Genomic DNA, 25917 nt, shown 5'->3' with positions numbered 1-25917 from the left:
GGCAGCTTACACAAGCCCGTTTAAGGTGTGCTTATTTGGAGTTTAACCCCGACTTCAAATTTTCTTTTCCCTCTCTCCCTCTTTTGTGTTTGACCAATGGGCCTTGTGCTCTTTTACTTTCTTTCCTTTCTTCTGCCTCCCTTGGCTCTTTAATCTCTTCCACCACACCCACCCTCCCAATTCTCCTCCCCTTAATGTCCGAACCCCACATCACAGCAACGGTCCCTCCCAAAAGACAGCGCGCAGCTCAGTTGAGTGGCTTAGCAAAGGATGGCCGCCATAGCTTGCACACTTGCTGTGTGGTTTCCATTTGCGTGAACCGGGGCTTACACAGGGAAGCATATTTGGAACCGAGCAGAGCAGCTATACCCTACAGGTAGTGCTTTAACCATGCTGCCGCCGTCCAAGAGAGTGGGAGGATGATAAAGGAAGTGTGTTACAATCCGAGTTCTTCCCCTCTGCTGCCGATTTTCACGCGCACATCTTTCACGTTTATGCAAAGCTTTTCAGGGCATTATGCAAGATAAGCTCATTTTCTAGTCTGATTCCCACTCTAGTACATGCTTTAATGACTCTTAAAGCCAAGGGCTGCTTTTTTAGGCATAATAGCAGTCCCGGGGTCTCTCAGTTTCCACGTAGTCGGGGTGCTTTTTCCACACCTGATCACTTTTGTTCGCCCATTTTATGGCTATTGGGGAGCAGGCGGAGGTGAGCGATTTGACAGTGGTTAGTGCCATGAGCCATAATGTTTATTGGTAGCAAGCGTCTAATAATTTTTTGATTACCCCAGAGGAGGTATTAGCCATGTTAGTCAGCAAGGATAATTTCTTATTTACATGCCCCAAGCAGTGAACACTCTGAAGGAACACTGGGGCTAAATGCGCAACAAAACGAATCAAACATGCCAAACGAGATGCTGCATCCTGGCTGGCTGCAGGGCTGAGGCATGAGAAAAAAACCTTCATTATGCATTTACCATAATTCATTTAGAGGGTTATCAATTTGCAGAATACAGGGGAGATGTTTGGAGGGGGAAGTGAGAGCACCGTATCAAACGGAGGAATAGAAAAAGGAACAAGGGGAAGTGAGATGAAAAGGAGTGAGCAGTGCCTGGATTTTTAAAATGTTGTTCCAATTACACACTTTTCCATGTTCTGAGGCAAAACTTGCATGTTAAATGCCGCAATCCCTTCTCTTACACCAGTGTTACGCTCCGCCCCCTAAAAAAAAAAAGCACAAACTGACTTCCTTTTAATTAAAGCCGTTTGGCTCAGGAATTTTCTCCTCTACAATTTTTTGTTGAGACTGATGCTACACAGAGATGCACAAATATTGTTCAACTAATGTCTGTCTGTCCATTTACAGTTGCTCTTTGTTTGGCTTCTTCCCTGCTTACTCAAGGGTCTCTTGTATCAGTGTGTATTTCAGGACAGTCACTACTACTACTTTTCGTTTTTTTTTTTCTCCCCTGGCAACTCATACTGAGCAAAGAAAAAGACCTTTAAAAAGCATCTTTTCCCTCTGCCATCAGGCGAGGATGACTAAGGCCCCATTAGAACAATTGGAGGAAACTTAGGGAGACGGGGAGTGTTTGAAAGAATGAAAGCAGGCAGAAAACACCACTATCTTGTGATAACCAGTGCTTTCTTTCATTATCTAAACACAAAAACCTCCACCTTGGAAAAAATTGCACTCACTCTACAGCTTCAATTGAAAAATAAAACAATGAAACCGGAGAGGTAGAAAAAAAGTGAGACAAAGGAGAAAAAACATTTAACATTTTCCAAAGTGTGTGTGTGTGGGGGGGCGGGGGGGGTAACCCGCTGCATTGTTTAGTACAAATGCTTACTCCCAGGGATGCAGTCCTTAGACAACTGAGTGTCTGCAGCAGACATCTGTGAAGCCTGACCTTATGACCCCGGAAAGAATGCTCTTAAGGTGGGGGGAAAACTGCCTTTACCACTGCATCATGGCCTACAGGACAGCCCAGCAGCAGCACAACAAACACAACCACTACACATAATAACAACTCTACAGGCAAACATTCGATGAAAAACACACACACAAAAAACAAGAATGAGGCGGGGGGGGAAAAAGTGGAGTCAGAGTGAGGCAAGCAAAAGAGAGCGGAAGAGATACTGCGAATGTAAATAGAGGGAATTTGAAGGAGAGGAAAAAAGGGTGATAAGAAAAAGCAATAGAGACAGAAAAAAAGGGGGAGAGGGAAAAGTGATGTAGATAATATGAACAGAAAACGCAGATGGACTTGGTGTGAATTGTGTCTCACAAGCCCGGCTGTCTCCTACTCCTTTGCCCCCCCCCCCCCCCCCATGAGATCATTTTCAACCTTTATGAGTCAAAAGGAAGCCAGGTTGAAAATGAGAGGTTACACAAGCCAGAGTCCGAGCCCTCAGAGCGAGAGAGGAGAAGATCCCTGCTGCAAGGGCCCTGCTGCTATTCAAAGCACCTGCCATTGTGTGGGCGCCCATCCAGGCCTATTGTTGTGCAGAAATTAGTCGTGCTCCCTTTGGCTCCCTTTGGCTTCCTTCAGCTCCAGAGGCATGCGGCAGACCCCCTTGTTGTTTTGGGTTCAGATACATGGTTGGATAGATGCGTGGCCCCGGCTACCACCACCACTGGCTGTGGCCCTTTGGCCCCTCTCCCACAGCACAGTATCGTTCCGTTTTGTGTCTCATCCACGCTCTGTTGTTCACTTCTCAAGAACACCAAGGCCAACATTCCTATGGTTTTCTCCTTCTTTCTTTTGTACTCCTACTCTCTTCTCTCCTTTGGTGTATATGTGTATTGTTCTTTGGAGCACCCTCATTATACCCATGGTTATATTTTAAGGGCCTCTCTCTTTGATTCTGGTCTCGTGGGGAGCGAGTGGTGGGCTGGTGGGAGCTGTAGGGCCGGCCCAGCTTTCAGGGCTCCCCAGCCAGCGTCTCGGCGATAGGGCTTGGGGGTATTATTGGGCTGGGCACTGCCGCAGAAGCCCTGGTGCTACTGCTGGTGCAGGGGGTGGATGTGAGAGGAAAATTGAAAAGTCAATAGCGAAGGCCGCAACAAAAAAAAAAGGAGAGGGTGAAACAAAAGGAGATGGAGAGCTTCAAAAAGCTGAGCGCTATGGAGCACTGCTAATTAATAGCATCAGAGGAAGAGCTTTTGTTTCTTCCTTCTGGAACTTTAATGCTGCATATTAAATTGCGAGGCAAGAGGATTAAGAGTCCACATTGTGAGTCAGGTCCATCATACTATAGGCCAACCAACAGTAACTATGTTTGTGATGGAGGATTAAAAAAAAATGCACTAAGTAGCCAAAATGTAGGCCCCTGTATGTTGTAATGCAATATATATTGTTTAGCTAGTTTGTGGTGTTGCGTTGTTGAGTTGCCTTATAATGTCAGCTATTTCTAATATCCATATGTAAATGAAATGGCCAAAATATAATACAGTTTAATACACCGGCAAAAAGTGCAGCTTCAATGTACCACATAACTGAAATAAGTATTCTGGTGGTCCAAAACCTAACCAATTATGATATGGTAATTATTTTTTAGTTTCTTAAGGCCATTGGATTCCATCACATCATTGCAGAGAAACAAAAAGGTGAGGTCCGGGGCTGTGATGAAATACGAAATTTTGGTGGGTCGTCGAGGCAGAATGGCAGTAATTTGAACCAAGGCCTTGCAATTTGTATTGCAATTTGTATATACTAGCCTCATCAAATCCCCCTTTCTGCATGCTGCAGTTCCATTAACGAAAGGAAATAGTCTCGAGTAAATGTATTAAGCACTACTTCCACCTTCTAATTATATTTTTCCCCTCTGCCTTCATTTTTCATTCACTCTTTCATTAGTTTTTAATATTGAAAAGGGCTTTTAACCGGCTCTTCTGTCTTCATGGCGTCACCAATTATTTGTCACTATGCATTACAGGAATGTCAGAGGACTCTGTGTGTTGTGCATTGGGGATAGATGGGGTGATGTAGTGTCCCACCACAGCTAGGACTGTGGAAATATATTCCCCCATATGTGAGGAGCATTTACATTGTAGAGAGGCAACATTATTTCCATGATATCATACAGAATGGTCGAGCATTAAACATTACACAGTGGAGTCCAGAGCTGCTGGCTCCCCACCCCTCCGCCTCTGCTTCCTATAGAAAGATGAGAATGTGTGCCAAGGCCCAGTGGAGGACAGTGGGCCCTGGTTATTGACTTGTAAAGGAGCCGGTAGGTGAGGGGTCTTGACAAGACATGAGCGTCTGACTGTCTTGTAAAGCATATCTGATTTCTCTGCTAGTTGGCTCCCCGGAGAGACCAGCTCTTCCTTCTGTTGATCAGACTCTTCACTCACAGCTGTATGGAAAGAACGAAAGAGTAGTTTTGTGAAGAGGAGATGCCCTCGCTCGCTGCGCTATGACTACCTGTTAGGGTGAGAGTGAGGAAAGCAAAGGAATCAGTCGCTAGGTGAAATAGCTGTTTCCATGAGTACATGTTTATCTCACTATGACAGAAAAAACTGCAAATTGATGTTTTGGTGAGATGTTTAACATGGTCTCGTCGATAAGGCCATCTGCATTTATGTGTAGGTGTGATGTTAAAATAACAGCAAAGTGTATCAGCAAGAGGGCAGACAAAGCAAGCATCAACTAAGCAAGGTCCACACTCCTCACACATCTGACTAATTTATGAGGGTAAACTGTGCTGACAGAGAGGGAGATGCAGGTGGAGGGAGGAAGTTTTCATTGACTCTCCAGAGCAGGCCAAGCCAAAGCCCCCGGAGGGATCTCTCTCAGTTTGAACTTTATCAGGGGCTACGCTTAATCAATACACCATCGGAAAAAGAATTAATTACTAAAGCAGAATAAAACAGCCGCATTTTAAACCAAGGATTCATCAATTCTGTAATCTCTTGGTTACAGCTCAGGTGTCAGGAGGCTCATTTCAACTCTATGTAATGAGGAACTGTGGGAGTTTACCCCGACCCTCCATTTCTGCACCCCCCCGCCCCCAAACACACACACACACCACCACCATTCCAACCAATACCCTGTTCCTATCTTACACCTCCTTGTCAAGATATTTTCCTTCCCTTTTCCTACCATCTCAAGGTTGTCATCTACCTACAATATTCTCTTCTTTTTTTACTCTTTTGTCTTGCCCCTTCTTGCTCCATCCTTAACAGATCAACTGTACGCCCCCCCCCCCCCCCCCCCCCCCAATGCTATCCCCCACCTTTCAAATCCTGCTACATTCCCTTCCCACCAAATTCCTGTCTTTGCGGGGATGGGACGAAGGGGTATTAAACTTGAAATCTCTGGTGCGAAAGCTGACTGGAATGGGACATTCCTGCTGCTGCAGCCATCAAGCCGGACATTCCTCCGCTCAGTCTGGGACACCGCTGATGTTGCGAAAGAGAGGGAGGGGCATAAAGGGATGGGGTAGGATGGTGCAGGGGTGTAAAGAAAAGAAGAAGAACCCCCCCCAACAATGCTCAAATAGTAAGAACAAATATTTTTTCTGTGTGTATAAATCCACTGGAGCGTGACAATCAAACCAATAGATTGGCTTGAAGGAAATCAATGGCGTATGGTGAGCACATTTAGATTCTGAGTTGGGGGAGTGGGGGGGCAGACAAACCACATATAGGAAGTATCCCTTGTGTCAAAATAACCTTGGCCGTGCGGTTACCACAGCCGCTGCCATCCACCCTTCACAGCCCTTGACCCGAGCCCAGAGCCTGTAAACGGACTGTCCTTGACTCCCCATAATGGGGGATTTCAAGGCAGGTTGAGAAGGGGTTATGGGTGATGAATTGGGTTTTTAGTGAGCTCATTAGGAAGCCAAACAGAGTTTAGACTGGCGGAGCGGGGCAACAGCACAGTAATCAGTTCTGCTCGCTTTGTTCCCTGCCTCTAGGACATTTGTGTGCGAAAAAAAAAAGAGAGCGAGAAGAAGAGAAAAAGTTCATGGCATTTGGCTGATGAGAGGGCTGCTGAGCAGAGGCTACAATCTGATGGTTGACTTGTTGATTTATAAACCTTTTAATCCATTTACTCTCCCAGTCCCTCCAGCTCTATGTAAAAAAAACTCTATCTCTCCCAAAACTCAGTGGCTTTGATGCCACTGTCCATCAGGTGTGGGCAAAGATGTCTGGAACAAATCCGGTTTTTCAGTATAAAAAACAGTGAGTTTGTTTGTTTGGTTTTAAACTGTAATTGGGGGTAGAGAATCACTGCTGATGCTGTTGTAGTGCATTGCCTCAAACAGTCTAAGCTGTTCTGAATCACAAAACCGCACACTGTTATATCTGGGAACCTGCATGCAGCTGCTCTCTCTGGCAGTTTAGGTAGAAGACTTTGATATACAATAGTTCCTAACGGGGATTATAAAGCCATTTCTTCGCTAGCAGATTGAACCGCATGATTTATCTGCGGGCTCTACATCTCTTTGTTTTTTTCTTTTTTCTTGCATTCACTACATTATCATTCCAAAGTAGAGCAACATAGCAATCTTTAGGAAGGAAGTAGTGCGGAAACAGCTTGTTCTACTAATGATCGCGCTTGTTTCAATTCAACATAGCCCAACTAGCTTTTGGGAAATACCCATTCTTTAATATTTAATGCGGCGTCAAACCTTAGGATTTAGGTATGCTTCTCTCTGGGCACCCAGCCCTGTTTTCTCTCATAACAAGTGTGAATTATATAGGGAGTAGTATCAATATTCACAGTTTAAATAATTCAGGCAATTTTAACCACTAAGAATAGCTCTATTGTACAATATTTGGTAAGGAAAGAAAGGGGGATGAAGTCTGGATAAACACAAGCAGAAGAAAAGTTTGTCACATTTTCAGGTTTGCAAATTTGTTTATTAAGAAACGGGGTGAACTGAAATTACCTGTGAGACCAATCAGCCCCATTCAATTCGGAATCCAGGGGATGTGCAGTTTGGTCCGCAGTGCCGGAGTGCAGGGGGGAGAGAGTGTGAAATGTCTGGTGGAGACCCAAAGCCCTTCATTAGCCACTGATCTCTGTCTGCTGAGTGAGGGGCAGTCATGGGCATCAGAACTCCCTTTTAGTCTCCCCCCCCCAAAAAAAAGAGCAGGGTGAGGGGATAGAGGGTAGCTCCCCCATCCCCTGCAATTTAGCCCTTTGCCATTCATGCAAATTGGGTCCTGACATCTGCAAGAGCCTGCCTCCTTTCTTTTATACATCTTTATTCCATCTCTTTTCTTTGGATCCCCTTTCCGCCTCAAATAAAGCCCCCTTTAGACGGCAGGGCCTTGTCTCAGCGGACATACATTCTTTTATACGTACATCTGTGTCAAAGCAGCACTTTTCCGTGTGTTCATAAACATAAAATGAACGGAATTGGCGGAAAGTATTAGAAAGATCAAGATCCCAAGAGGCATAAGCAATTATTTTTGCTACCGTCAAAGTCCCAATTTATGATGTAATAGGATAATTGTTGTTACAAGAAGCAGGTTAATCACACCAGTAATTTGTTCCGTCCAAAGCCTCTAATAATGTGCATACTATTGTGCGTCCAGCACTAAAGTTTTAGGTTCTTGGCAGATGATAATCTTATGAAAGGATCAAGAGAGTTCGAGGCAGTAACGCTGGAGAAAAGGCAGTAACCAGGCAGCCTGCCCCCCTCCCTCCCTCTCCTTTCTGAACGAAGCACTCTTCTTTGGTTCCAGGGGGAGAAGCTGAAAGGGGAGTGTGGCTGTGCTCCAGCCTGTATCTTGGGTTAAAAGGTAAAATAGCCTAACTGGCTGTCAAAAAACAAGTTTTACCTCCAACCCCACAATCTCACCCCTCCCTCCTCTTTGCCTCTGCTCCCTCCACTTCAACCTCACCCTCTATGGTGGGGATGTGCACAGCGGGGTCAACGCTGTGCCTGTGAGAGGAGAGAGGCCTTATATCAGTGGAGAGGCGATAGTTATCTCCAGCATTCCAGGGATGACAGAGAGATATCTGCCTGATGGCAGGGTTAGGGGGCTTAGACAAGGGGCGGAGAAGGGAGAGAGTAGAAGAGGTACAGGAGTTGTTGAGCAACTGCACCCCCTCCCCACCTCCCACCTTCCTTCCCTCCCTGCCCTCTCTTACTGCCTGACTGCCTCACTTCCCCACACAGAAAAAAACCCCCCATCTAATTAGAAGCTCTTATTCCACTTCATTTAAGGGAACACTTAATGATGTGTTTTTGGGCTGAGACAACTACACATTACTTCTCATGCAAAAGGAACCACTCAGTCGTAGCACCCAGGATGCAGATACAGCTGTGTTTGGGATGGAGGGTTGTCCTCATTTCTCTCGGGTGTCATGGCTTGTGGAGGAGAGAGGGAAAAGTGGTAGTCTGCCCTTCACCTTTAGCCAGTGTCCTGGTGGTAAGAGGCGGGCGGTAAAGAGGAGGCGGGTTGTGACATCTGAGTTTGGCAGGGAGACTTGCGAAAGGAGAGAGTTTGTTGTAATTGCTCTGACAGGTTTTAGGGCTGTTAATGACTCCGGCCTGAGCACTACCAATTTGTCAGCATGCTTGCTGTTTACTAAGCTGTTGTTTTATGGTCCGGTGCAAGGGGCTGCTGCTTGTTTAAGCACAGATCAGGAAATAATCAGCGTAAAACACTGGCTGCAGTGGTGCACACTAAAACAGTTCCGTTTAGGGCCCTCATCTACTGTATGGATCTGAATGAGCGCAGTAAACCATATGGTGTGTGGTCACACAAAAAAACACACAAACACGCTTATAGGTTAGTGAGAAGTTGGACGCTCAACAGTGTGTGTGTGTGTGTGTGTGTGTGTGTGTGTTTCGTCAGTGAAGAGATTATGTTCTACTCGTTAACACTCGTCTGTTTTGCATGTTGTGTGAGTGTGAAGCATATTGCTAGCATGTGGTCATAGCCAGAAGACCTGTAATCCCCAGTCGGCGCAGAGCAGCAGAGGGCCGGCCATTCCTCCAGTGTGAATAGAGCCTCAACATGTTTGTGTATGTGTGTGTATGTGAGGGAGACTGTGTGTGTGCGTCAAAAGCATGTGCTCCCAGAGCCAGCAAAGACCCCTTCGTAAATCCAGAGTAAATAAAAGGGGTAACCAGACGGACAAAAGAGGAGCCCCCACTGCTTCTCTCATTCGCTGCCATTTTGGGGGGGGGGGGACGACTGAATGTGCTAAACGGCGCTTATGTTGGCTGAAAAGTTGAGGAGAAAAAGAGGGGAAAGGGAGGCTCTAAATCCCCTTCTTCTTTTCTCTTCATTCTCTGCAGCCAAGCCTGCAGGGCTGGAGGTGTTGTAATGGGAGGGTGTTGGAGGGAGGGTTAGAGGGCCTGGTCACTATGGTGTGCTAAGTTAGAGAAGGCCAAAGGAGCTTCTGCGACAACAAACCTCTTAGCTTCTGTTCTCTACCCACTCCACTTTCCCCTCTAGCTGTCCCCATGAGTTCTCCTCACTTGGATGAGCTTGGGTGAACAATTTGACTAGTTTGGGTTGACAGGGGGCGTTGGGGGGGGGGCTGTTGTAATTAGTCACTTTAACCACAGCTTCCATAAGCCACTGCCCCTACACTCTTGCTTCATTACCCTGAAACAAACACCGGGGCCTCCCAGTGCAAAATCACTGCACTGCCTTTAGAATAATACACACAACATCCAAAGCATCCAAAAACACCCCGGCTCTTCAGTAGGTGTATGAATGGTATCGGGACCAATAAGTCTCAAGTGTTATTTGATAACTAACCGTGTTCAAATGTGTATTCCAGCTATAGACAAGTCATTATTCATTCATGCATGGTCATATCAGAATGATAAAGCAGCGGAGGGAGCGTATTCTTGGTGTACTGATAGAGCCGCAGTGTGTTTTAACTCACGGTTATATCCATAGTTCTTCCAGGGCTGACTAGACCTTAGTGGCTCCCTCAGGGACTGGGTGCCTCCAAGACATAAAGCATGATCTCTAGAGTCATTAAGACTCCCCTAAAGTCCCCCTTCCTCTCAGCAAGAGACTACAGGAAACTTTGTGGTGAACCAATTTTTTTGTTCGATAAATCCTGAAGCGACCCTGAATGTGCCAACATTAGATAAGCAGAGTTGCAGTGTGTTTACAGTCCTTTCCCAACCCGTTAATGAGCTCAGCCCTGAGACCAATTTACTCACAGGGAGATATATCTGAATGCATTTTTAATAACCACCCACTGGTGATGAGAGAGGGAATGTATGTGAGCGTAATGTGCTCTTGGACTCGTGCTTGTTTGTTTGCTAGCGTGCTCATTCACGTCTTCACCCTCGTTGCGTCCGGTCATCGTCTTCCGTCTTGCCTGATTACACTGTCTCGGCTTCTGTGCATGTGAAAATATGCACGAACTTTCATTGCGTGCACTTTAAGTCAAGATATTGATAGAGTTGGTGAGGGGGGGAGGAGAGAGGAAGAAAGTGAGGGAAGAGAGTGGGAGAGAGGGAGGCTGTCTTTTTTTTTTCCCCGTCTCCAAGGGCGCTGCTTTTCCAAAAGTGCCTGGGGCTACACTCCAGCACCTCAGCTCCCCTAGGCCTTTCGGCTGCCTCCTAATAGCCAACCCCCATCTGTGTCACATGGCCAGATGATGGGACGCTTCCCCCTGCCCTGTACGTTTTTTTTCTTCCTTTCCCCATTTTTTTTTTCAGCGTGCACATCCACACAGGTTAGAATGGCAGAGTTGCCAGGGAACAGTCAGAAGCCATTAGCGTTTGGGACAATTTGCCCTGCAGCGTTCCTTCTCTCGCTCATAAGAAAGGAGTGGGGGTGGATGCAAAGCACCAGCTCTCCTTTAGATGTAATGAGGTTGTGGAAGTTGGGTCTTCTTTATTCTTTTTCTACTCCTTCTTTTCTTCGTCCTGCTTTATTGAACTTTCTTTGTTCCTTTCTTCTCTTCACCTTTTGTCCACAATTGATTTTCTTATTTCGGCATGTACTGTATATCGTCAAAAAACAAAACAACTATTAATACAAAATTATTGCTTGAATGCGACACGTCTAACCTGTGCACACATGACAGTATCCATGTACAAGGGAGAGAGAGAGACAGAGGGAGAGAGAAGCTGAAAGCCTTGGAGTCTGGTTTCACCCTCGCGGGCTAGGGCAGGAGGCAGCGAGCATGCTGGGTAATGAAGTGACAGGTCAGTCTGTAAATACGCACGGGTCGCTCTGGCCCTGGCCAGGGGGGAGGCTATCGCATTGCAGTGAAAATGGAAACGTCAATAAAATTAATCTGCCAGCCTTTTGGCCACTGTGTGGTTCCATTGGATGAGCCTGGCTGCTCACAGCAGGAGAGGGATTTGGAGAGTAGCTCGAAAAAATCAACACAAGACCTGGCGGCACACAAACAAACAACCAAACTGTGTATCAACATTATTCAGTGGAGCTCAAAAGCAGAGAAACAAGGGGAAGGTGGCTGAGATTCACAGCTCGCTAGTTGTGTTGTTGCCGAAGCCGTTTGGAAGCAAACCGGGGGAGTCAGAGTCGACTTCCGTCTGGGTCGCATTTCTCAGGAAGCCCCTCGCAGTCAGGGAAGGTTACGGCCAGACCAAGGTTTATTGTTTTAGGCTTTCCTGAACAAGGATTCGTACTTAGCCCGGGATTTACGGCATTTGCCACTAATGAATGCCCATTCTACAATTACAACACCCCTAGCCTGTGTCACCAGTCCCATATTCCCTTCAGAAGGGCCATTGCTTCCAGAGCTGCACACAGGGAGCGCAAAGTCGGCACTTCTCTGTTTTCCTCTTTCGTGTGGCTCTGCACTAATGATGTGGAAGGAAAACACTGTGCACAGACAGAAAAGGAAGAGAGAGGGAGAAGGAAAAAAGAGGGAAAACAAGCAGGAGGAAAAAGAAAAAGAAAGCGGGTAAAGTAGTCAGAAGTGAGGGCCCCTGCTGTCCTTGTATTCTTCATTTATTTTGCATTTGATTACGCCACCAGTCGGATCCTTTTCCTTTCCCCCCTTTTCAGTGTTATTAGTTCAAATATTTATGCAAGATTAAGGCTTGTATAGGTGGTTGTGATTGATGCCTCCCCAAAAACAGGAGGACATGCAAGTCAGAATTTTGAGAACGTCAGGGTCCTTCTCTGCCTTAGTGGAGGAGTTTTTCAGATACATAATTTAGATGCCCTCAAGGAAGGCTTTCAAGGCATTCGTGCCCGGGGGCAAGAAAAAATAACTATGACTGTTAAAAGTAAATCATTTTTGCTAATGCACAATTAATGCCGGGCAGGAAGAAAAAGGCAAGGGACAAAGATGGAAACTTCAATTTAAAGGAGAAATCGTGCCGGGGTATATGCATGTTTTTCCCCTTGAAATCAAACGCTGACGGACATTAATGCAGGCGAAGCTGCCGCTGGCCTGTCATGCTAATCTTGTGGCACAATGGGGAGGGGCTGCTGCGAGGGAAGGGAGACTTAAGAGAGTCGGGGTTTGGGATGGGGGTGGGGGGGGGACTAGACGAGTCCATTATGTGCATCGAAGTGCAACAATGAACCACCCCAAATCACATCCCTACTTTAATACTCATGCGACTCAACTGTATGCCGTGAATTATCATCTCCCTGGAGTTTTGTTTGTGTGCGAGTGTCCCTGCACGCAACATGAATTCACGAATGTCTGTGTGTTACTGTACATGTCTGCGGAACTCCTTCCCGTCCCCTTTGGCTCTCTTCAAAAGATGAAAAAAAAAAAATGCTCTATTATGTCAAGCATGCAAATTTAATTGAATTAATGACATGAGTCCAAGCCTCTACTGTACTTGAAGGTTCCTTGTCCTTTTTTTCCCTTCCCTTTCCTCCTTCTCCTCCTACTGTAGAACTGGAATGAGGAAACTAGTGTTTCAATGTCCAACCATAACATGAGAGTCATTAACCCCTATTCCCCTCTCCCGTGCTCTGGGGTATAGAACAACTCTGCTAGGCCTCTGAGTAAACCCCTCGCTCTCTGTACAGGCCTTCGTCTAAGGCCATTTAAATCCCTCTACCTCCACTACACTACATAACACTGGCTTTGCTGCACGGTTCTCTCGGCCTCAGTGCAGTGCTTTCGAATTCCTTCATATGTATCTGTGGTATTTGTCCGTTTATCCATCTTTCATACGCCTTAAACTGGGCTTTGACTGTCTGCACTTCTGTTTCAGCTTTGAGAATTTTGAGATCAGGCGTCTTCTTTTTTTTCATTGTATCCTGAGTCAGTGGTGTTTGTCTGGGATGTTATTTAACCCTGGCTCTGGTTTCCGTCCAGGAGATGGCTTAGACAACAGCGTCGCATCACCTGGCACAGGGGACGACGATGATCCAGACAAGGACAAGAAGAGGCAGAAAAAGCGTGGCATTTTCCCCAAGGTGGCCACTAACATCATGAGGGCGTGGCTATTCCAGCATCTCACGGTAAGCACAGACGTTTTTTGGAGATACTGTACACATTTTTGAAAACAACCCAGGCAGAGACTAAACAAACAAAAACATGCACAGTTACACACACACACACACACACACACACACACACACACACACAGCTGTCACGTAGTCGTTACTGAGGGAGGGAGTGAATGGAAGTGTTGTGATGCTCACCTGTCAGCCACCTGTCAGGCAGACACAGTGACCGGGTCAATCTAATCAGTTTGGACTGTTTGCTCTGCCCAGCACACTCTGAGTGAGAGGGAGATGGCCCAACAGGCCACGACATGTACTCCAATATGAGCTGCGCTGTTTGTTTGGCCTGAAGTTTTTCTGTGGTAGATTGAGACCCAGAGTGGCTGTTACTGAAGAATGATTGTGTGTTCAAGGGTGAGTGCATACACAGTGATTTTTGAAACTTATATACTTGATCACGCCAAACTGTTGTTGTTTTTTTCACAGTAACTCCTGTGAAAGTGTTTAGATGGTTGAGGGTACAGCTACACTCTTTACACTTACTAATTGGATATATCATTTGATCTGTTTCACATTTCTAAATCCTGCTGACTTGCTGATATGCTAGCTCATACTTGAGGTTGAGCCAGTGCATTTTTATATATCATAATATTTCTCCTCCATAGCTGAGAGGAAGTCCCTTCTTTGCCAAACGATTCAGTCACATCACTCAGATCAGTGATGCTCTATGGCTTGGATTAAATATTGAGATGCCACATTTAAATCAAACATACTCGCTCTTTGCTTTGAGGTTTTCTGTATGTGTCATTCTGCCTTTGTATGTATGTGTGTGTGTGTGTGTGTGTGTGTGTGTGTGTGTGTGTGTGTGTGTGTGTCAAGTATAAGAGGGGTGGACCACATGTCCCCCACCCTCCCCTATTGTCAGGACATTATCAGAACATCAGTCTGTATTGATTTTGCAATGCAGGTCAGATTTCAGGAGGAGGTGGCCACACCGGGACACATAAGCTCCGCTCTGAGCACGTGGCTCCCTGTCCCAGAGACGGAGGGACAGTGTGGGGGGAAGGGAGGAGTAAAAGGAGAGAGGGAGAGGGAGTAGATGAGACCTTGGAGCTTCAGCCTTATGGATCATCCACCCAGAGGGTCAGGAGCCCCCTGTGCACCCTGTACCCCTCCCCACCCCAGACCCAACTAAGAGTGCCCACTCCCTTCCCAAAGCCCCTGTACCCTGATTATCTAACCAAAAGCCCAAATAATGAGTGGCCAGCAAATACGGCCTAATTGAAAGGGCTGTAAATCCATTACATATTGGTCAGGGATAATCAGGAGTGCTTTAATCACTTTTATCTATTCAGGAGCAGTGAAGCTGCAATAGCAAAGCCCTGAGCCTCGCAGGCCTTAGCGGCTCCACCACGCCAGTCTGCATGCTTATTATTCTCATCATTATCAAAATGACTTCACAGCTGTTCACAGCTCCAGCGCTCCCTGACTGGAGACCTCTCACCAAAACGTACACACAAGCTTCATTCAGAGGCCGAGGGCGGGAGAGCAAATCTTTTTTTGACTGCTCTAGGTCTTTCTCCTCCCTGAGCTGGAATAGAGTAGAACACCTTGTTTGTGTATGAAGAGAACAAACAAAAAAGAATTCCAAAATGGTTTATTTCAATGGCATTCACTGTATGTTCATATTGCACATAAACACACCTCATGTGTAGACTCGAATTTTTCTCACAAAGCTCCTGCACTCCCATCCGCAAGAGCTGCAGAGAGAAAGACCGAGTGATGCGTAGTCGGCAACAATTTTCTTTAGAATTGTTTTAAAGCTGAATTGAAGGAGTGGAAACTAAAGGAGGAGGGAAAGCCCAATGTTGGGCACGGCCACATTTTTCGGAGAGCGGGTTCATTTAGACAGAGAGGAGCTTTCAAGGTCCTCTTTTTCTCTGACCCCCTCCTTTATCACATCGCCCGCTTATAGATGTTCTCTCCAATCTGTATTTGTTTCTTTTGTGTAAAGCCCTGGCCAGTCTTGTACAAATAATAATCCCTCCCTTTTAACCTGCTTTAATTTCTCCACTGAGGAAGAGGACTAATTGAATTATCCCCCTTCTCACCATCCAATTCTCCCACCTCTCTCGCTCTCACACACACACACGCACACACACGCCCATTAGCCATTCTCCTTTCTTTTAATTTGTTAAGCAAATGAATTTGCCAATGCTGGATGCGTTTGTGTAAGGGTGAATTCTTGGGGACTTTGGCCCCTGAATGGCCTATAGCGGCATTCTGCCATTCACGCATTCATTAACTGAGAGGTGAGGAGTGAAAGGAGTGGCCTTGTATTTTCTCAAACGGCGGGGCCAGCATGGAGCTGCTCTTCCATGGGCCACAGGGGTCTCCCTACATATGTTCTCAACATCCAGCCATTGTCACGTCTCCTGAAAAGCTCAAAAGGATAGGACCCCCCATCAGACGCAGAAAAACAACACGGGCCAATAGTAACAACTGTTGGCTTTTGGATTCAGTATAACAAAATTGCCCCTTGTCCTCTCCACTCCCGCCCTCCCATTGCCGTACTCCGACCTCACACTCTCTTGAGAGAAATCACAGGAGGGTTTTCTTGAGTCGCATATACATAGAAAGTAATTTCAACTCATGTTTACCATAAACTCAACCTGAGGACAAGGTATGGTTTTGGATGCATAAAGATGTGACAAGATATGCAAAGATTCCACAGTGGCTCTGTGAAGAGACTGTGACAACTCTGACTCCTTCTGAGGCCATATGCACATGCGCTACAGAGCATGTGATCTGGCAACCTTGAATGCCCCATATGTAATTGCCAAACGGCTGGACAGATCAGCTGGTGTTAGCTGGCAGAAAAGGGTCAGACTGTCTCTCCACTCCCTTCTTCTATCCTCCGACCAACTCCTTCTCTGTCTCTCCCTCTCTTTAATACCCCCCTCCCCCTCTCCATGAGTTTCTGGACGTCTTCCAGCCACATTAGTGGAAGGGAAATCCCAGAGTGTTGGTATAAGCTTTTCAATACTACAGGGAGATTATGTTATCAGAAAGGTAAACTTCACTGTTAGAGGTACAATGTTCTGCTGCGCTTTAAAAGCAATGGTTAGAGAATTCAGGAGAGGAAGTGAGAGATGGATAGGTAGATAGAGGCAATGTAAGATAGCAGAAAAGAGATGACGAGGGGGGGGTGGCGAACAGAGAAATGGAGAGACGGTGATGGGTGGTTATTTTTTCTTCTAATTGTTGCAAAAGGTGATGCCCTTTTGTTTGTCAAAACTAAACTTTAAAATCTACAATTAGCCCCCCTGCGCCCCTGGCCTTCCTTCCCTCACACCCCCTGCTAGCCCTTCTTCACCCCTGTAAAGACAAGGGTCGGCCTTGCAATGAAAACAGGAAGCACTCAGATACAAAGATACCACTCTGGTCTCTGGCCTTGTCTTTTGACCAGTGCAAACCCTCAAACACCTATGAAAATAAATAGGGGACCTCGGGAGCAAACCGGGCCAGTTGAGAGTTTGCACACGTGTGTTTGTGCGCGGGCCGAAAGGAGGGAGGGAGGGAGGGATTGAGAGTGAGAGTGGTCAGTCAGATGAGTAAGTAGCTAGCCCTCCCAAACATCAAGCGTCTCAGGTTTTGTGCTGGGCCACCCTTTGGCTTGGGTGTTTGGGGAAATGCTGTTAAGCTGCTAAGCCAGGTGTATTGGTCCCCTGGGCTCCTTGAAAGGGAAGTGATATACCCCTTGGTCATTTGGATAGTCCTTGGACTCTGAGCAGTAGAACTGTATGTTCAGATGAGAAATGCTTATGTATGATTGATGGCGGGTTTTTAAATATTAAGTAGTTATACACCAGTCGTTGATCCTCCTTAGTGTGACACCAATGTTCTGACTCGTAAACAGTTACTTGACTCAATTGATGAAATGAAAAGGATGTTTCTCTTCTTCATTACCTGGAAAATCACTACAAATAAGATGCCACATGAAACCCGTTAATACAGGTGTTAACCAGAGTGAGGACACATCGCACTTTGTGTGGAGGCAAGTGCATTGTGCTGCAAACATCATTAGATACACTAGTGACACCCCCCCCCCCCCTCTCCACCCCACCCGGCGCGCACACACACTCACTCCCAATCCAAGCCCAACATAGCATTAGTCTCCATGACGACAGGGTGTCATCGTCAGGTCGAGCCCTCCTATGGGAGCTGCTCTCTCGACCGCCCTTTATAGACGCGCATAAAAGAGCCAACTAGGGTCATTCACAAGACATGGGCGCAGGCAAGGCCGAACCCTGACAACGGATGTTTGTCCCATGCGATAAACAAGTGTACTAGTCCATCCTCGAAAAGGAGAGGGCATGTTGTTTGTGTAGACTAAACAGTCAGCCCTGTAGTATCCTCCGTTTTGTTTAAGCTCCTCTAGTCCTTCTAATCCTTGTGTGTTGTTCCAGGACAACCAGCATTTAACTGGTGGAGACACACATCTGCAAACAGTTTGAAATACCCAGCCCTTCCTCCTGTTACGTTACACTGCTGAGAGCTGTTTATTCCATATTTGTAGCTGCCGTTTTTTATCTTTCCAGTGTGGCACAGAACTTTTTGAAAAAATATTTCGCTCAAAACTAGTTTCGGACAAAACTTGTTTATTTACATTGTTGATTAACTTGGATTTTTACATGATTGAAAATAATGTGGTGTATAACCAACAATTAACTTTTTAAAAGTCGGAAATATTACAAAGTTACTTTTAGTCTGTGAGTCACTGATGCACATTCAAAATCTGTTTGCTTTTCGCCTCCTTGTGTTGTTGTGTGAATTTCGATGAAGAGACGGCAGAGACAAAGGAGAAGCTTGGAGGGGGGTTTAGGGGTAAGAGCTGGGGGTGAGGAGGGGGTATAGAGGGGGCTCCTAAGGGTCACAGAGGTGGAAGCCTGGAGGAGGCCCACACACTAATCTGTCATGTGCTCGTTTGCCTCGGAGCCCAAAAGTCAGCTCTCCAGTCACCCGTAGCAACCCGGGCCACAGTTTGGTTCACCGCCACTGCCCAAATGTGAGACTATCAGTAGGAGACGCAGGGAAGAAAGGAAAAGAGTCATCACGTTGCTTTTGTGTCAATACCCACTGCTTTGTGTGTTTTTGCAAAACAGACATTAGTGACAATATGACAGGATAGTTTGGTGATGTTAAGCACACAGAGTCATTGAAAGTCACTGATAATGACTGTGGAGGAGATCTTTGTGGGGGGGGGGGGGGGGAATAGTAGAGGTTTGGTGTCTAGCTATTGTCTTGTCCCTGTGTTCTAACATTGGCTGCTCAGCCACCATGGAGAGACACAAGCCGCCCCAGTCTGCCATCTGCTCTTCCACAGAGGGGCTACCACAACTTGGACAGACCCCACATGGACTCGCACTTAAACACAAACACTCAGACTTTACAGTGCAACTTTACTCGAGAAAGTCTTTTATTCTACTTTTATTTCTCCTTTCTCGTCAGTGCTCATTAACAAATTACCCCTACGTGTCAACAAGATGCTTTTCTTTTTTACAGAAGGAGAGTACAGAAAAACAGAATGAAAGATTAGAAGGGGGATCCAGTGACTTCCCATTTTCACAGGCTGTATAATTATATGACGGGCTGCATCAACTTGGCCGTCGTATTGCAGAGCAGCCTTATGGTAATTTAGTGTAAGTGGGGCACAACTCTGACTGGCAAGCCTTGTTTACAGTGTGTTTGTGTTGGCATACAGTTGGTACCCATTCCAGAGCTTTAGAGCCGCATTACAATATTATAAACCCTTAATTTGTTTCATGCTCCGACATCGGACCTTTACACTTTGCCCCTGATCAAGATCTGTCAAAGTTCCACTTCAAAGCCAACCAACCCCACGTGGTATCCCCTGACAAATAAAGCATGGCACATTAACCTTGCATACACTAAGCAATGTGCGCATGCTTGTGAAAGGACCGGGCCTGTTTGCAGTTCTTCTTTTAACTTACCGTTCCCATGGGCTCGCTTATCCTCCAAATGAGCATTATGCTATTGTGCACGAGGAAATACAGGGCTAACTGTATAACCCCACCACTTCTCCTCCCGCTACCTCGCGTTTCCTTCCTTTTCCCTCCTTCTGTCTTAATTTTCATCCCTGCTGTTTGCATCTTAATGCAGGTTGTTAAATGAAGTAGCAGAAGTGAGTGCTTTCGCAAAGGGACTGCTTACCACACGCTCCCACTGCATGGAGGTGATTAAGCGGTGTGAAGCTTCACGGTGTTTGCCAAAGAAAAAGAAAAAAACAACCTGCATCATATCCTCCAGTAAGACAACAACAAAGAAAAAGTCTTCCCTGAAATATGATGCAATGTACATTTCCTTAAATGAGGTTTGACTATGGGGGGGTTTTCCCCATGGAAGAGCGGGAGCGCAGCATGAGTTTCACTTGCCCCTGCAGAGGTGACTGCACATACCCTGACCGCAGCAGAATGCAAACAGAGCTGGGCCCGTGGAGGCCAGTGGGATTTATAAACTCACAGCTCTGAGAGACTCCTCCAAGAACAAACATGCACAGAGCTGAGGAGACTTCTTAAAGGCCTTTACGCTCCACTGAGAACAGGCCCCAGCACTGCACAGCGGCGCAATCCACTGCTGCAGTCAAAACATTGATCCATTGGCGAGGACCTGACTGGACTGCCTCTATAGGAAACAGGGCTGAATGATGTCATGTGCAATCAGGGGCTCCGCGAGGTATTCTGTGATAGCCTACATGCCCCTGGTGGGAAACCAGGGTTATTAAGATGGTGGTTGCTGATTCTGTGCCATTTTCCCTTTTCTACACGTCTGGGGTTATCTTACTCATAACAAAATGTATAAGAGGATTTTGGTTTCACATCTTAGAGCTGGTTTCCTTAAATTACCCCTTACCCTTCCAGGGGTACCGCCCTGCAGGCTAGCCTCATCTCCCCACGGTTGATTGCGGGGTTGTGGCAAGAGATGCTAGAACGGTGGCTGCTGCATGCCGGGGACCATGGAGGCCAATGAGATTCTGCTGCAGGCCTCCAAGCTGCCCCAGCATTGCTTTGATATTCATATCACACCAAGAGAAGAAAATGCAAAAGGGAAAAGGAGCAGCACAAGCATGGAAACGGCAAACCAGGCTCAAGAAGGGAGGGAGGGAAAGGGAAATAGGTGGAGGGATGGAGGCATTGAATAGAAATCAAAAACAGACCTCGTGTTTCACTGTTTGGTTTGTCATGGGACTCTGGCTACACCAAATCCCAGTCCTGCCATTTTGTGTGATTTTTCTCCCCTCCCTCACTCTTCTCCAATGCATGCTTTTGTTTTGCCCAGCGCTCAGTCCAGGGGCAGGCAGTGGGATTCCTGCACAGTGGGGTCCTTATAACTGGGAGCCATGTCTCTTGTTCTCACCTCTTCCCCCCACTTCCTCACCTTTTCATTTTTTTCCCCCATTGATATCCTCTCTTTCCCTCTCTGGACATATGGGCTGTTTTTTTTTTTTAAAGAGCGAGCCCAGTCCACATCAAAGCCTGAGGCTGAGCGGGTCAATTTGTTACTGCTTTACCCGGCTCTTCCCCCTCCACTAGCCTCAGTGGACTCTCCCTGCACCGCAGCCTTTTCCCCAAAATGCTTCATTGCTCAAGCAGTTCTCCCTAGCATATATATTGAGCCATGTGTTGTCAGGGTCTGCAGACCTAGTTCACTTCAGAGCTCCGATTCTCTCTGCAGCCACATTAACCCAGAAATCATGTTTAGTATATAAACGTGTGTGATAGACACCAACCACTGGAAAAGCTTTACCACACACTGATAAGAAAAATCAGATGGATAGAGGAAGAAGAGAACCAAAGGGCGGGTGGGGTGGGAATCAAATAAAAATAAAGAAATAAATGTATAAATCCAAATCTAAGTAGAGCAGCCCTTGGCTCCAGATGTGAATCTCTCTGAATATTGATTGTGGGGAAAGCCAGTCCCCCAAATCCCCAGGGCTGCGGCGACTGACATACAAAGCACCTCTCTAAAGCCCATAAACCAGCTTGTACAATTATTTAGATAAAGAGGCCAACAACAGCAGTATATGCCTCCTAACCCAGAACCTCCTCCTTGGCGCTCATCCTCCTCCTACTAGTCCTGCTCCTCCTCTTTTTGATCCAGTATGAATATGAAGAAATGAAAAAAAAAGGGTGGGTGGGGGCAGGGGGGGGGGGGCAATATGTAATTAGCAACACGTTCCTGAATCCTCCTTAATGTTCATTACTGAAACCAGGGGCAATTACTAGTTCAAAGGGGTTTAGGGCACCCGCAGCCCGCATAATCAGTCGCAAATTGAGCACCGCTCATTTGTCACAGTGCAGCACACATATTTGTATGTGCGCGCAGACGAACACGCATGCATGCATGCTGTCAGAGTTGAGTCATAGACAGGATGACAGGCATCAATTTCCGTACAGGCACAAATCTCCGTTTCCCCGGGGTATTGGGTTCGGTCGTCCAATCCTCTTATGCTCTGGTGTGCTTTGTTTTCACTAGACGGTAAACAGCAAACACCTTCACCTTAGCTTGTTTGACGCTATACTGTATCCTACTTGCATTCATCCTCTTATAGTTGTCCTGTTTGCACCTACAATCCCCGCCACCAGCTGTCCCGTCCCGTCCTGTTTCCAATTGTACAGCTTTTTTTTTAACCTCTATCTACCTCTGGTGCCTGTCTCTCCCCACCTGGCTGTGTGTCTGCAACACGTGACAGTGTGTGTTTCATGTCTGCCCCCGGAGGTGTATCTCGGTTACCTCTGGGGCCGGGTCACAATGGCTAATCCTGTCTTCAGGTGGCTGTTTAGCACACTGAGAGGAGAGCTCGCAGAACCGGAGGTGAGCTCCTGTTACAGGGCTCCCTGACCAGGGGTCACCTCTGACACTGTCAGAATACACACACACACACACACACACACACACACACACACGCATGCATACGTGTCCTGTCAGATAGGCAAGAATGCTTGCACATGCATGCACACATACGTAAAATCTGCACCAAAGTACACAAACACTGTCACTCAAACACATTGAGCCTGCTTATTGATCCCATGCAGGCAGCTCAGCCTTCATTTCCCTCCGCCCTTGTTCTTCTTCATCGCTCTACTGTACTGCATTTCTCCCAGTCTTTATGCTCTCTCTCATTCCCGGATCAGTCAGACTCTTGTTCACATTAGGATTCCCTGATATGATCTCCATGAAGACGTGCTCCAGTGGCCATGCGTTGCCTGTCCTGCTCGGCACCCGCATTGTTTAAGTTGCTCTCCCACGGGGAACACAGTCAGGTCTCCAGTGAATTGAATGGAGCCCTATCAAGTGTGGCTCTGCCTCGGCATAGTGGGAGAGGGAACTCATTTTTCACTGGCGGAACGACATCCATCTTAGCAGCCAAACGCTGGCTGTTTCATTAAGTAGCCCATCCAGGCAGACAGATGTGTTCGCCACACAGCCATGTTTGCCTATGCAAGAGTGTGAATTAACCCACAATCCTTTGGGGGTGATTAATAGGCTACCAGCCCCTTTCCATTGATTATCTTCATGCCATTTTCCCCTCCTTTCCTAGGCTAGATATTAAAAACTAATGAAGCCTATTGAAAACGGGAACTGCAAGGCTCTTCACGGATCATTTTAGGTTATTTGGACTCAAACAGAGAGGGATCTCTTAAAGGCACAGTTTGAATCGAATTAAGAAAACAAATGTGGAGAGCAGTGTTGAATAAACAGGGCAAAAAAAAGGAGGAGAGGATGTGACTGTAAGAAAAGATATGTGTTTAAGAAAAGACAACTCTACTCTGACACATGGAGCAGATGTTAGCAATTTCAGAGCATAGCAAAGCATTCCTAGTGTTGGAACCACGTCCTAATTGCCATAATGGAGGTGGTAAGCGCTGACAGTAATGGAGTCGTGGGGATCCATCCCCAGCAACCTGAATTAGGGGCCACTTGGCAGATCCACTTCAAGATGGCCTGTGTTTTTTTGTTGTTGTCAGGAATCCCTTGTTTTCAGCAATTTTGCAAACTTTTTTTAACCTGGCCTTTTCTCACAGAAGAGATCTGTAGCGTGATCAACTTTCTCACACCCAACATGGTGTTAGGAGTAGCAGGCGCTGCAGTGTGGAGGCAGATGGTGGTGAGGGGATGTGCGAGATAGATGGGTCGGAGAGACCTGGGCGGCGAGTGAGCAAAGAGTTAAAAGCGGCCATGTGATGGGTTCACCTCTGCACCAGGCTTGGTGAAAGGCGGCGGGGTGCTGTCGGGGAAAATGACTTCCTGAGACATTACCATCAATCACCACACAGGTCAGGCCCCCCAATCCCGCCATCAGGATGGAGGAGAGGAGAGGGGGATGGGGATGGAGGATTAGACTAGAGGGGACAAAAACATAGAGCAAGACTGGTTTTAAGGCTTGTTGGGGAACAGACTATTAACAATCTCTTTTTCCCACTGTCTTGACTGTTTTATATCTTTCTCTTCCTCTGCCTATCTGTCTCCCTGTGTCTTTCTCTCTTTCTATTTTCCTGTCCCCCATAAAACGGCTACCCGGGCATTCAGGAACAGCCCCTGCTGGTCAGAGTCCTCTCCCTGGCTCAATTGCATCATTAATTATTCCGAAAGGCAGTGGGCTAGAAGCAAATCTAAAGAGAGGATGAGGAATAGAGAGGGAGCAGGAGTTAGATGGGGAGATGGGGGACGGCTGTCTAACACCCCTAGTTGGTCTTGCACTCACTCACTCTTTCTCTATCTGTCTCTTTCTCTTTCTGTAAATGAAGGATGGGAGAGGGGAGGGACTTGGGTTACCTCAGTGAGCGGTTGTGTTACATTCCTGCGAAGGGAAGGAGTAGGGGGGTGGTTCAACGAGTTGTTGAAAAGAACACAGACGCTTGTCAACAGCCTCAGAGCCAGGGAGCCATCATGCCTTGCTTTAGGCCCGGAGGTCAACGACCTTGCGATGCACCTAGATAGAGTGAGGTAGAGGGAAGCAGTGAAAGAGAGAGAGAGCGCTACAACAAATCCACCATACGGTACGTGTCACTGCTTGTCTGTGGCAAAGGTCAGTCAGAAAGCCTCAAAAATTTCCAAATCCTTCTCTTTCTCTCTTCACCCGGAAAAAACATTGTACGTGAGCAGTGGCTGGGCGACGGTGGCTTAGCTTCCTCCAAAGCACTCGTCGACTAGAAGGAAGAGGAGAGGCAGACAGAGAGACAGACAGAGAAAACGGCAATCGCTGGCAGTCACGGCAAAATGGCCCATTAGATTTAAGGAGTAAAAGTTCATCAGCTTTATTAATGGGAAGGTATATAAATGAAGTATGAATTACCTGACTTTTATGGAGTGGCGAGAGTGAAACTGGAGTGTCTTATGATATAATGTTTTAGTGAGCTGTTCTGAGCGCTCTGATGAGCAGGCTGCAGAGAGGAGGAGGAGGAGAAAAAGAGTGGAAAGAGGGAGACAGAGGGAACTGAAGTGTGCTGGGGTCCCTTGAGTCCAGCGGCTGGAAGGTTGCCTGATTGTTGCTAACATGCGTAGCTGATCGGGTTAGCTTGGAGACAGGGACGTTTGCAGCTTCCAGGCATATTCTTTGCGAGTCATTAACTAGCATAGTGAAAATTGTCGGCACAAAAAAAGAAAAAGGTCAGCCACATCTCTGAGTCCGTCGCTCTTGCACACATGCAAACACAAGTATGCTGCTCCAGCCAAACATGCCCACAGTCGCACATGCACAAGTGCGTTTATGAACACGCATGCATGCACACACACATACAGTATATGTGAGCACAAGGGCAGGCACACACACACGCCAGACAGACACACACAAACACACATGCTCCCCACCATCCTGTAATAAGCGGTAAGCTGAGCTAGCTGATGGTCATCCTCCCATGGGGCTGCTGGGTGGCTGCCAACTTCCTGCCTGCTTTGTCAGTGGATAAAGCCCCTAACAAACGAGAGGGCTGTAGCCAGGCAGGCCAGCCAGGTCAGAGGTCACCTCGGCCCCCGGGCAGGATTGAGCCTAAGAGCACTACAAGGAGAGAGGATGGAAGAATGCACTTCAAGATTGGCTGCTATTAACCAGGCCTAAAAGCTACATCCCTCCCTTCTTTCCTCTCCTCTCCTCTCCTCTCCTCTCCTCTCCTCTCCTCTCCTCCACTCTTCTTCTCTCCTCTCCTCAGCGGCACCTCATAAAGGCATTTTTAACTCCCATCACATGTCGTCTCCCCTTTGAGGAACATTAAAAAAGTGAAAGATCCTGAGGGCATTTGTCAGTCTGCACTGTCCCATGCAGCCAGCCGCCCCCGGGTGAGCAACGACAGGAGGTATCTCCTTGACTCGTACACCCCTAGATGAAAGGAGAGCTCAGACGATGTGCGCTCCTGAAAGGCAAAAACGGTATTCAGTAAAAGAGAACAGACACAACAGGTAGGCTCGGGTGGTGACTGATCAGGGCTCGGCTGGCTTTGTTCCATGGAA

At 46.9% G+C, this 25917-nt stretch overlaps 1 protein-coding gene across 8 annotated transcripts in view; it reads left to right on the top strand.

Annotated features, from left to right (window-relative positions):
• meis2a (Meis homeobox 2a) overlaps window positions 1-25917 on the top strand; it is an 80669-nt gene that overhangs the window by 20966 nt on the left and 33786 nt on the right. For 7 of the 8 annotated variants that reach the window (XM_035610284.2, XM_035610288.2, XM_035610287.2 and 4 more), the window contains exon 8: window positions 13259-13404. In XM_035610284.2, coding sequence (XP_035466177.1) covers window positions 13259-13404 — 146 coding nt within the window. The remainder of the gene's footprint in view (window positions 1-13258; window positions 13405-25917) is intronic. The other variant, XM_035610286.2, reaches the window with a different exon arrangement.

This window comes from Scophthalmus maximus, chromosome 15 (genome assembly GCF_022379125.1).
Source record: "Scophthalmus maximus strain ysfricsl-2021 chromosome 15, ASM2237912v1, whole genome shotgun sequence".
NCBI classification, from domain to species: Eukaryota; Metazoa; Chordata; class Actinopteri; order Pleuronectiformes; family Scophthalmidae; genus Scophthalmus; species Scophthalmus maximus.
Note: the sequence above shows the minus strand (reverse complement) of the source record. Positions and strands in the feature narration are given on the sequence as shown.